The 13,261-nt window shown below is 43.1% G+C and overlaps 1 protein-coding gene and 1 non-coding gene across 6 annotated transcripts in view; both read right to left on the bottom strand.

Moving 5' to 3' along the window:
* WNK3 (WNK lysine deficient protein kinase 3) overlaps positions 1 to 13,261 on the bottom strand; it is a 258,491-nt gene that overhangs the window by 61,995 nt on the left and 183,235 nt on the right. For all 5 annotated transcript variants that reach the window (XM_063936367.1, XM_063936369.1, XM_063936368.1 and 2 more), the window contains 2 exons: positions 6,830 to 6,971; positions 6,632 to 6,748 (listed from right to left, as the gene is read on the bottom strand). In XM_063936367.1, coding sequence (XP_063792437.1) covers positions 6,632 to 6,748; positions 6,830 to 6,971 — 259 coding nt within the window. The remainder of the gene's footprint in view (positions 1 to 6,631; positions 6,749 to 6,829; positions 6,972 to 13,261) is intronic.
* LOC134953680 (U2 spliceosomal RNA) lies at positions 11,761 to 11,951 on the bottom strand. The gene has a single exon (XR_010185706.1). It is a non-coding gene; the product is annotated as a U2 spliceosomal RNA (small nuclear RNA).

The raw sequence follows: 13,261 nt of genomic DNA, 5'->3' as shown, positions 1-13,261 counted from the left end.
TCAGCGTGGCCACAGAATCACTCGATTGAGGAAATTGAATAGAATTTCATGAAAGTATGGGCAGAAGGCCACATGGCTGTCTTGCGAAGTTGTTCAGTAGTAGTGCCAGGGTGTGCTGCTCAAGAATGTCCCACTGAATGAGTGGAATGCGCTCAAACCACAGCAGGCGCAGGGAGATCCACCGCAGAATAAGCCTGGTAAGGTCTGCTTAGTAGCTGGCTAGCCCCAAGTAAGGTCTGCTTAGTAGCTGGCCAGCCACATTTATGAAAATCATACTGAACAAAGAATCAGTCTTATGGAAGTCCCTCGTCCTGTCAACATAGATATGGAGGGACCACACTACATCGAAGGATGCCATCTCCAGAGAAGAATATGGTACCATGAAAGAAGGGACAACCATCTCCTGGTTTATATGAAACCTGGACACTACCTTAGGGAGGTAACCCAGTTAATCTGCAAAACAGCCCAGTCTGAGTGAAAATGAAAAAAAGAGGAAGTGACAAAACATTGCATTCAAGTCCAACACTCTAGGCCGATGCAATGGAGGAGGAAAACAGTTTTCCACGCAAACCACAATGTCCACCGGATTAAAGGGGGAAGACTAGAGGGCCCAAAGAACCAAGTACAAGTTCCACAAAGCCACTGGAAGAATAAACGGAGACTGCACATGGAGGACACCCTGGAAAAAGTCCAGACATCTGGCAATAGTGCAATTTAATGCAGAACCCCCCCCCCCCCGAAAGATCGGAAACCTGTACCTACAGAGAGGAAAGGCAGAGGCAAAATTCCAGGCAAACCTGTAAGAAGAGTAGGACCCACAAGAGATGGAAGGATCAAGGGTTGAACCCTCTGTCTGAATACTAATTAAAAGAAGTCTTCCACACGCCTAACTCTTAGCTGAGAAAGGCATCTTGCCATTACGCATGGTACGAATGGCAGATGTGGAGAACCTCTTAGCTCTTAGGACAGCTATCTGAAGTTCTCTCCATAAAAGCGAGACAGACCAGATCTGGGTGAAAGCACGTGCCCTGAGACAGAACTCCTGGACAGAGGGGGAGACTCCACGGAGCGTAGATGTTAAGATTAAGAAGATCTGCATACCAAGGTCTCCGGATCATGGTGCCGCTGTCCAACTTCAATTTATAGAGAATCCACAAATCATGAAAGTTTAAAGGAAGATGTAAAATGTGTGGGAAGGTCCAGCGAACCGCAAGGTTGTCCACCAGAAGAGTTCCTGGACAGTGCACGAGCAGTCCTCAGCAGCTTGTGGTGGTCTCGAGAGGCCATCATGTAACTGTCCGGCACGCCCCAGTGGTGTAGCAAAAACTGAAAGACTTCTGGGTGCAGACACGATTTGCCAGAGCTTAGGAAGTCCACCTCCCAGTTCTGCACCCTGGAAATGTAGACAGCCAACAGAGCCAGGAGACAATGTTCTGCCCACCAAAGGACGTGACTCCCCTCCTTCATGGCACCACAGCTGTAGGTGCTGTCCTGATGATTTATCTAAATGACAGTTGTAGCATTGTTGGACAGCACTTTGACCAGCTGATGCTTGTTTTGCCGGAAAGAGGGCTCTGTTTATCGGATGCTGGCTTTCAGAGCCATCCACTGACCTTGAAATGTTTGATGACACGTTACCGCCTCTCACCTCCGGAAACTTGTGTCAGTGGTGAGAAGGACCCAATCCTGTATCCAAAATGGGCGGCCCTTGTCCAGATGTGACTGTTGGAGCCACAAGAGGATGTGACGGACTATCTAAGGGGAAAGGTTCATCTGCAACTTTAGATGCAGATGGGAGCTGTTCCAGCAGGCAAGGATACCCATCTGTAAACGACGGGAGTGAAACTGGGCCCAATCCACCATCTCAAAAGGTGGAGACCAGAAAGACCAGTATCTGCATTCAGAAGTGGGCGGACACCAGATGTCAGCCCAAGAAGGCACAAATCTTGGCATGTCGGGACAGTAGTTTGTCTTTGGGGAAGAACATCTGTTGGACTCTGGATTCCAGCAAGGCTCACAGATGCCGGCTCTGCTGAAATGCAGTCAAGGTGGATTTCCGCAAATTGATGATCCACCCGGGAGATGGATATGGTCCCTCAGAATCTCCAGATAAGGTAGAATTCGTATCATCCTTCATCTGAGATGCACTGCCATAATAGCAAGGACTTTCGTGAAGACACGAAGTGTAGTGGAAAGACCAAATAGCAATGCCCGAATTTAGAAATATCCCTCCCATACCGCACACCTCAGGAAGCGCTGGTAACTGTCCCAAATGGGAATATAAAAATAGGCATCCTGAAAATCTAAGTAGGCCATGTACTGCCTGACTTATGGAGGGAATGAGACTCCACACGGAACTTTGGAACTCTGAGGTACCTGTTGAGCAACTTCAAGTTGAGGATAGGGCACAACAAGCTGTCCAGTTTCTGAACTAGAAAAAAGTTGACAAAGAAACCAAAGCCTCTCAGACAGGGGTACTGTGACAATTACTCTGGAAGCAAGAACGGAGCGAATGGACTCCCGTAGAGCTCCTGCTTTTCCTGTATCCCCTAGAAGGCCATTGGGAAAAGAATTGGACCGAAGGACATTCTCTGTGACTTAAGACATAGCAGCCCTGTGAATCTACGCGTCTGACCCAGGCGTTCTACATTCCCGCAATCCATGAATCAGAAAAAAGCAGTAGGTGGCCTCCAACGCTTAATATTCCCAGGTGGAGGCCCGCCCTGTCAGTAGGCTTGGTAGCTGGGCGTCGGGTAGACCAGGTATGTTTAAGTCTGGATATAGCACCCATAAAGGAAGAACCATGTATTTTTGGTAAAGATTGACCACTGGTAATTTCTTGTGGGCAAAAGGAGCAAAAATTAGAAGTTTGTGACCTGGGTGCTTCCGCAGAAGGAAGATAAGTGGAGTTAGATGCCGCGACTTGAAAGAAGAAAAATTCTTTAAAAAAAAAAAGTTACGTCTCGAGATTCCTCTAAACGCGTGCCTTTCCGGTGAGGCACAAAAAAAAAAACACTGAGGCATCTTGGGAGTATGGAGGGGGTGGAGGGTTACTAATTTAAATATTTAAATGTGCCTATCCCTGCTAACGCCCCGTCCATATCCCGAGAGTACTCCAGTGACTCCTAGTGGATGAAAAAGAAATTCCACTGTACGCCTCAACTCATTTCTGTGTGTACCATAACGGAGACCATCTTCTAGGGAACCTGGCCAGCATTCAATGGCCTTAGCCTTCCAAGTGTACGCAAGGGACGGGTGATCAATAGCCCCAGCATTGGCATAATTTGCCTCAAGGGAATATTCTCCAGCTTTCTATCAGCAGGATCTTTAAAGGGAGGCTGTGATAGGAAGAGTAGAAGATTTAACCTGACAATGAGAGCATCTACTGGAGGAGGGGACTCCCATTTGGTCCTGTCTGTAGCTGGAAGTGGATAAAACATTGAAATATGTTTGGATACTAAAAAATGCTTGTTTGGGTTAGCCCATCCCTTTGCAAGGATGTCTTCAATTTGAGCAGAAGAAGGGAAACACAGCTGCAGCTTTTTTCTGATGCTTAAACACAGGGGAATGTGACAGAAGTTTGGCCAAAGTCCTTTATCAGAAGCGCAGATCTAACCACCTTGATCAGAGCTTCCACATCTACCTGCAGTTTGGAATCCTCCAAAATAGGAGGTGGTTTCGACATCAGATGTAATGGAGATACTATCCTCGTGATCCCAGGAAACAGAGTCAAAACCAGAATAAGGTGCAGCGCCTAGCATCCACTGAGGAAGGAGAGGATGAGTAAAGCCAGTTGCGGGGTAGCCTGCAGCAGGGGAGAAAAAAAATCTTATAAGGAAGTGCTGCTACTTGGCCTGCAGCATGGGACAGCTGAGGGGTGATAGAGGAGACAACAGGGCAAGCCTACCTCTCCCAACTGGCAGGAACCCCTAGGCAATGGCTGCTACATAAATTAGTGTCCCATTACCATATAAAGTGAACTGATGATCAAATGGGGGTGCGGAGACAACATGGCCCCCAATGGCCAGCACAGATGGTGGTCTCCCTCACCGGCAGTAATTCGTGTTTCGGCCACCAGTGCGGGGGAATTGGTCGAGCAGTGGTGAGGCCGCCACAGTTGCGGACGTACAATCAAGCAAAAAATATCCTACACTACTCGGCATGGCTCACTTGTGCCTGTTAGTTTTGTGATTAAAAGACAGAGTCCATTGAATGGCTAGCTAGAATATCCTTAATGCCTTGGCTCGGGTTGTATAGATCAGGACCCCAGACAGTACTTGGATGGTCTTTACAAGTCCCACATTTTGCAAGTGTGCAGCTTGATGGATGATTTGGTGGGGTATGTGCACTTTCTACACAAAGCTAAACGGTTTGTTCAAATATGGCTGAATCTGGAATGTACGGATTAACTCTCCCCATGGTATTGTTGGAGGGGCTGATGCTAATTCTAGGTGTGTTTGTGCATCTGGCAAGATTGATAATTAGTACCACTTTGTAATGTGAGTGAATTATAGTTATTTTTCTTTTATCTGCTTTATGACAAGTTTGTACTATTGTTTGCTCTTACTGTTAAAGAACTGTTTTTCTACTTAAATTTTATTTTAGTATCGGTATTCCATGTGTGCCTTTTCTATTTTATTAAGGTTTTAATATGACTATTGATGTCTTAAAGTACATGTATATTATTTATTACCAGTTATTTATATAGCGCACACATATTACACAGCGCTTTACAGGGAATATTTGGCCATTCACATCAGTCCCTGCCCCAGGGAAGCTTACAATCTATATTCCCTACCACATGTACACACACATTCACGCTAGGGTTAATTTTGTTGGGAGCCAATTAACCTACCTGTATGTTTTTGGATTGTGGGATGAAACCGGAGTACCTGGAGGAAACCCACGCAAGCACGGGGAGACTACACAAGTTAGGGCCATGGTGGGAATCAAACCCATGACCTCAGTGCTGAGGCAGTAATGCTAACTATTACACCATCCGTGCTGCCCTGTAAGTATAGCTTACTTTTTCAATTTCATTTACACTATTTATTCTCTATTATTTATTATCAGTTATTTATATAGTGCACATATATTCCGCAGCGCTTTACAGAGAATATTTGGCCATTCACATCAGTCCCTGCGCCAGTCGAGCTTACAATCTATATTCCCTACCACATGTACAGTACACAAATACACACTAGGGTTAATTTTTGTTGGGAGCCAATTAACCAGTACATTTTTGGATTGTGGGAGGAAAGTGTAGTACCCGGAGGAAACCCACGCAAACACACTGAGAATGTACAAAGTTAGGGCCATGGTGGGAATCGAACCCATGACCTCAGTGCTGTGAGGCAATCATGCTAAGCATTACACCTTATATGCTGCTCTTATGGTAGAGACTTTGTATTATATGTTAAGTAATTGTGTTGTTTTGTTCTTAGATTTGTGGTTTAAGTTTATTACAATCAGGGTTGGCTGGTTTAAACTAAAAAAAATTTAAAACATTTTTTTAACACATTTTGCTTTATTATGCTGTGACTACAGGCATGGTGCTGTGACTTCTTAAATAAATCCTATTGTACTAAAAAATAAAATCCTTTTTTTTTACGCAAAATGTTTAGTGCCAGCGCTAGCTTAACTACTCCTTTTTATGTTTCTATGTAAAATACTATTGCATTTTCCATTTTATTACTATTCATATTTTTTCCATTATACGTAATAAGTAGGACTAATGCTTAGCATAAGCTTATTCTTGCATTCAATTTCATCTTCATGTACTTTATATGTAGATAGACTAAACATTAAAACATACATAGTCAGATGTGATAGGAATAATAAGCAGTAAAACATTTGTTTTATTGAAAGATGTAAAATAAATCCTATCAAAGCTTAATAACTTTGAATTGTTGTGTTAAAAAGCATTACATCATGGCTGATCAAGGTTTCTAATACATAGCTATGTTTCACAGTATTAATATAATAAGCAGGAATCTATTTATTTATATTAACACTTTCTTTCCAACCATGATTGCAAATAAATCTGACTGTAAAAAATACATCACAGTAAGTACCCAAGTAACTGTGTTGTGTTTTTTTACATTTTTTATTTGGGGGGGGGGGGGGGGGGGGGGGGTAATTGAATTGCCCTTTTTTTTCCCCCCCAGACAATTTTTTGCGAAAACACTGACATCCAGGAACTTATCACAATCTTAAAAACACCCAGCAGATAATAAGGGATTTTGTTTCTCCCGTCTCCAGCAGATGACACAATATCCCAATAGTGCCGGCTATCGGGGGTAACTGAAATACCCCACACGGGGTTCAATTAGCCGCACTAAGTGAATTCCCCCCTATAAATGGAAGTGCTGCAATAATGTTCATAAATGATGATTCTAGTCAGCACAGGATGGTAACCTAGCATCTGTAATACCCTTAGTGCTGTGAGAAGTAACATTTTCCAACACTTTAAAAGCCAGAACTGTCACTATGCATGGGTTGATGATCTACATAGATAACTGTATGAAGGAATAAGGATGTAAAATACAATGGTGAAAAAGGGGATGGGAGTGTTATAAAGGACACGGGTTGCAACTCGGTAATTATAATCCTATAGATGCCCTGCAATTACCATGTAAAGAGCAATGTCCTCAGGAGCATCTCCGTCTGCATCAAACTTGAAAGTAACCATTTTGTTGTTATAAGTCTCCAGCTGGCACTCCACCATGTTATCGCCATAGTGCGACACCTGCAGGTATAGAAGCAAAAATAAATAAAAACCTGGAATCCATTGTAATGAAGACTCGAGGTTCTCCAGAGAGACACGTACCCCTAAGAAGCACAAGTTAAATCGATTCATTTTATCTTGCCGGGGGCAAGAAGCTCTACGTTGCTTCATCTTTTCATGCTTGCCATTTCCAAGAGGACCATCAAGAACACCAGCATTGTCCCTGGCAAAGTCACCATAAGCACTAAAATTAAAAATCGATATAAACAAAACCTTAGTGGCCAATCAGATAAAACGTCTCTAGAACAAATCAATGGTAACCACAGTAATATGCAGATTTATGGGGTAGTAATGTAATAATAGTAATACTTTCTCAAAGGAGACATTACATTTAGAGAACAAACACCAAACATTCGTCATCATGAGAACAATACAGTACAGTGTTGTCTACACATCTAAAAGTATACAACCTCCTAAAAAGTCAACATTTCTCTCTATTATAAATGACATTTACAAATTGGGTCAGATAGTATTTTTATTATGAACCAGTAGGCTCAAAGTCAATTTCTAACTCACAATCCATTATTTGTCTGCAGATTTCTTTAGAAAAGACCTAAAATTGCTTCTTACATAAGTATATAACCCCTTTGCTATGGAAGTTCCAAGTTCATACAGATGAAAGAAATAAACTGCCCTAACAATTGGCTTTTAATTAGCCTGTACCTATGAATTATTAAAAAAAGCAGGCTTAGATGTTTGGAAGACCCCCTAATTGAGATAATTTTGGGAATCTGGAGGAAAGCTGTGAAAATGAAGACCAAAGAGCATTCTAAGAAAATGAAAAGATAGTCAGACATGCACAAGACAGGAATTCACATTCAGCTAATAGGGCCATTGGATTGGTCTTGTTTAGTGCCATACTGGATATACAATAAGAACTATCTTGGATTAACCCTTTTGTCTGAATTTGTGAACTTAATTTCCTAGCTGGGACACAAGCCATTAGTAAAACTTCACTACCTGGAGTAATGCTTTCAGTCACTCCAGGGGAGAGTCAGTTTATGGATCCATTATTTAAATGTTTTTAATGTATGTATTTTGTATTGAATTGGTGATTCAATATTTTATGGTAAAAAATAAATGTGCACGCTCTCTTTTAGAGGTTTAAATAACCTTTGAAGTTCGTGTTATTTATTCAGGTAATTCAGAGTTACTTTTTGGGAGTTGCACTGACTTCCTAAGGAGATTACCAGGATTCTATTCTGAATATATAATAAACTATCTACACAAGACCGTTCCTCGGCACTCAGCATCAAAGCAAGAGGGAAGCCTTTGAGAGACCAACTAGTAGGAGTACAGAGTTCACTAACTGAGACTGGAGTGAAGCCGCACCAGTCAAACATATCAAGAGGCCTAAATACAACAACTCGCCTGTGTGGGAGAGCTGAAGAAAACCTACTTCAAAGTACGTCTGGAGTTTGCCAGAAAACATCAAAGTAACAATGTGTGAAAAGATTTTATGGTCAGATAAGTCAAAAATAGGGATTTTTGTTTACTTACCGTAAAATCTCTTTCTCTGATTCCATCTGGGGGACGCTGCGCACTTACTAATGGGTTAGAGTGTGTGGGATTGGGAGTTTGGCACAGAACCTATAAAAAAACTAACTCCTCCCCCCTCTAACCCCTCCCATCTCCTTCCTGCTCAGCAGATTACCTCAGTTAACGTTTAGCAAAGCCGGAAGAGGCAGAACAGAATATATATACGGGAGGGATCGCAGCGTCCCCCAGATGGAATCAGAGAAAGAGATTTTACGGTAAGTAAACAAAAATCCCTATTTCTCTTTCATCCATCTGGGGGACGCTGCGCACTTACTAATGGGATTTCCCAAAGCAAGCTAATTAGAGGAGGGAGACACAGACGACATAGCAGTCTGCAAACTTTGATGCCTAACAGAGGCAGTCTCCAAACCAAAAGTATGAAAAACGGAAGAATTTCGTGAAGGTATGTACGGACGACTAGGTCGTCGCTCTACGCAGTTGCTCGACGAATACACCACTGTGAACAGCCCAAGAGGCTCCAACAGGTCGAGTCGAATGAGCCCCTAAGGAATCAGGAACAGGCAACGCCTAAGAAATCTAAGCCTGCTGAATAGCAGAATTAACCCAGCACATCACCCTGTTCTTATTGGCCAGCCAGCCACGCTTGGGTGCAGCAAACAAACCCAACAAGGTAAGAGTTAAGGTTTGAACAACAACCAATAAGGCCAATTACCGACCCGCCCCGGACAAGCCTGGGACGACACAAGAAGCCCAATGTGCTGAAGGAGAGGAAAAACCAATACAACTTGTGGTTTGTAAGTAAAACCACCCTAACTGCATAAACCAAAACACTGTAAGAGAAAAGAAACCGCAACTCAACCAGAGTCCAGAGGCCGGAAAGGAGAAACAGGAGCCATTCTGGAAAGTAAATTCTAGAGCAGAACCCAGTCTGCTAAGATAAGAAGACAAAGTAGTTCTGACAACTGTGTTGTAGAAAAGATAAGAGGCGGAAAGGACTAAGAACTCCAGCTGAGTGACCGTTAAATACACACAAACGATGACAAGTGTTCTGGCACTGTGATTGGTTAGAGAGCCAGAAACGTAGTAGGGCTTGATGACATTGTTTTCCACAATCACGCCGTCAGCGGCAGAATAGACAAAATCCCGGTGATGACGTAAAGGTTGGGAGTGGAGAGCTGGCCGAAAAGGTACCCTGTAAGGAGCCCTGGTCACTCTGGGCTATAACATTGCAGAACAGAGTCAACAGGCAAATCCGAAGCGGATTAGGAAAACCGAAAGAGCCACTGGTCAAATGCGTTGAGGTACTCACTAGATGTTGCCAGAGGCAGAATAAATATGCTAGATGAAAGTGACAAGGAGCTGACACGGCGTCTACGATTGCCACAAGAGGATTCCCGAAACGATCACAGTACCAATGAAGCCCTGAGGTCTATGTCGGCTAGTTATAGACACACCAAAGCCAGAAATCCCTGTTGATTTCACATACTTTAAGGAAGAACAGCCTGAAGATTCAGGAAATCTGCTTCCCAGTTGCCCATTCTGGAACTGGAGATGACAGACACTGCCGGGATCCAAAATTCCGCCCTCTGCATATGTTAGATACTGTTCCGATGTCTCTCCAGCTACAAGTGTCACAGAACAATTGATATAGGTCACAGTGGATAGACCCTGTAGAAGACATTGAGCTGGAGTCAAGGCGTTGTAGATCGCCCGTAGATTGGAAGCGATATTTCCACTTCGGACATCAGTTTCATAGAAAACGCCAGAGTTGAAACCAAAAAACCGTAATGTCTGAAACTTTTGACTGTGGTTATGACCCTCCATGTCGAGACAGAATGAAGTCCTATAAGTTAGATCTGGATTGTGTAGCCCAACGAAAAGATCGACCAATGAAAATATCTTGGTATTTTAATAGAGAAACTAAACTGCTGTTTACGTAAACTCAATCCTGCCTGAGATTAATAACATTTAATCTGAGATTGAAGAAACCAGGCAGGAGACCGGGGGAATGGAGCCACCTATAAAATCACCACTGTCCTGCAGAGGAAGTGTATGTCTGACCCCTGAGTCTATTCTGGTCAGTAAATCCTGCACTCCGCCAACATTCGAGATACCAGGTATCGAAAAGAATACCCATGAATAACATCTTCTGCGAAGGAAGAAATCCAGAACTAAGGTCCGTTGTAGAAAAAAAGTGCATGAGACAGATGCTTTTTTTTTTTATTTTTTTATTTTAACAACTGACCCAAAATGGTAGCGATGCCCAGATGACGGAAAAAGGATTGGACTGAATACTCCTGTTAGATAGCGAACAGATTGCAATGATTAGAGCCTGTCTAAGATGGGCACTAAAGATTCTTGCTTGGTACGTGTTCCCCAAGATTCAGAATATATGTTCGTGATACAAATTCAGTACATCCAACGGATCAGTGGACTCTGAGAAAGCTGGTGTCCTCCCCACTGGGAACCAGACTGTCCGACTCCGTGGCCCCTGCAGAGGGCACATTGGAAGTCCGTGTTCTAGGCATACAAATGCCTCCCAAAAGAATACCCATTTTTCTGACATAGGTTAAAATACCCATTTCTCAGCTATTATCCTCAGGATGAGAACCCACGACCTGTTATACCGCAGGCATACACCTTACTGATAGAGTTATTTGCTCCCGCCTGCAAAGTACGCTTTAATTTGTAAGCAGAATTTTACGATTCGCAACCAAAATGAATAGAAGGGTGTCATAGCCAGGGAAAAGATGCAATAATAAATAGATAGGGAATAGAGCTTGAGAGACCAAAACAGTCAATGGATAATTTGAAAAGGATCAGCTGCCCCAAGAATGGATAACTTGCATAATGCAACCGGTTTAAAGATTCATGCATAAGCCCGGAGAGGGCGTAGGAATATTCCTGTCAGAATGAATACTAATATAATAACGGCCTCACCGTTGTCAATCTGTGGTGACTGTTAAGGTCACATACTGTACTTTAGTAAAGACAGTTGCCTTAGGCTCTCCCATGATGGATGCGTCCACTAATTATTAGTGGAACCTTCATTAGATCAGTGTCTAAATCAGCGAAAGGATAAAGAAATACTGTCTCTAATACTGAGAACACCGAATTTGAACCGAAAACAGTATGTATTAGAGACAGACACATTTCCCTGGAAATATAAACTATTTCATCAGGTGTGTAGTCAGACTTCCATCAACATTCTCTCACGTGAAGGAAGAGGTGGAAACCAAGAAATTCAGTAGATTATTTCTTATTTCTATCCTGAAGGATCCTCACTGACAGGATTTATCTCACCATTTTCTGTAGATGAAGCCTCAAAAACGCCTCTGAAGTAAAGGAGCTATATTGTCTGTCAAAGACCAGACTCGCTGCACAGTATGAACTGATTAAGGAGCTTTGTTCAGCCATTTGGCAAATCATAAGTACATAGTGTACAAGAAATAGAAATAGTCTGTCCTTGTTTTGAAAGGTGCACCGGTCCCGGAGGTACTGCAATACCGAGTCAATGCGTGGAGTGGACGGAGCAATCTCTTCTTCCATTTTTCTGTTCTAAACATATATTTAATACATGGCCCCCACATAGGGAACGTATCAGATATTAAACTGATAAGAACAGATACTACACTTGATCCTAGCCAAAAGGTCAAGTAGTGATCTTTTTACCAAGACTAGCGGCTAAGTAGTAAACAGAGTACCAGACCCATTACATTGACATATTGTAAGGAAAAATATACTCAAAGAATACCGGTATTTGTGGACCGGTCCTGGAACCCCCATCCCTGCAAGTGCAGGGAATATATATATACATATATAACTTCACACAGTTAGGGGCATACACTGAACTGGAGGGAGGCAGGTTCAGGGGAAATTTAAGGAAAATATTTCCTCACAGAAGGGGTAGTGAACATGTGGAACAGCCTCCCATGAGAGGTGGCAGAGGCCAAGACTGTAGAGCAATTTAAACCTGCTTGGTATATTCATATACTTCTATGTAAACAAGCTCATGGCTTCAGTGCTGTGAGGCAGCAATGCTAACCACTACTCCATCTGTATTATTCTGGATTGAGATGTGTCTGGCCCACAGAGGCATAAACTGATCCCTGGAACCTCCCGGCTGCTCTGCAACTGGTGTCCTGGAGCATGGGGTACCTGTGTCCGTGCTACCTTTAGGAAGTCTGAAGCGACATTGTGCAATTTAATGTATATGGGAATCAAACCTGTGTTTAGTCTATCTTACTAATACACAGCATTAGCCCACAAAGCTATTGGAGCTCCTGTGTAGTAAACTACTGAACTTGTCGTTCCTTTAGGAGATTTGCTGTTTACAACCATGGAATATACAATGCCACAATCATAGCACACAATAATGTCTCATAACTCTGTGCTGTGGTCCAGCTCTACAGACTGAGCTATAACGCTCCTTTTATAACATGATGTAAACAACTGTTGTCAATTTAGAATAGCACAACACTAGTTAAGAAAAAATCCCCGCCTGTGTAATAAACAGGGTGAGGTAAAAATAACTCTATTACAGTGAGATTACCGAAATATATGTACTAAAGGATCACTAAAGAGCACTAAAGAATCCCTTAGAATAAACGAGCTCCAGAGCATATGAAAGGGCTGTGTTATACTTGCTGTTTTTGCTGCTCTCCGCCTGTACTAACAGGGTGAGACGCTGTGTTATGTGTAGCGCAGTATCCCCCGCTGACCTGACGGATGGTCTCTTGCAGAGATAGAAGATGGCGCCTATAGCCGAGTCCTGCCCCCACAGAGTGAGGACGGCGGCGGTAAGACGCTGTTGGGCGGGAGAACGGGGCGCGAACACAACATCCTCCTGCGTCCCGCCGCGGTACAGCCTCCCCACCCCCGCAACTGAGCTCCGTAAAATCATTGAAATGACTACCGCTGCTGTCTGACAAGACGCGGCTTCCATGAAATGAGCGGCGGAAGCGGGACTGAAGC

This window comes from Pseudophryne corroboree, chromosome 8 (assembly GCF_028390025.1).
Source record: "Pseudophryne corroboree isolate aPseCor3 chromosome 8, aPseCor3.hap2, whole genome shotgun sequence".
NCBI lineage: Eukaryota > Metazoa > Chordata > Amphibia > Anura > Myobatrachidae > Pseudophryne > Pseudophryne corroboree.
Note: the sequence above shows the minus strand (reverse complement) of the source record. Positions and strands in the feature narration are given on the sequence as shown.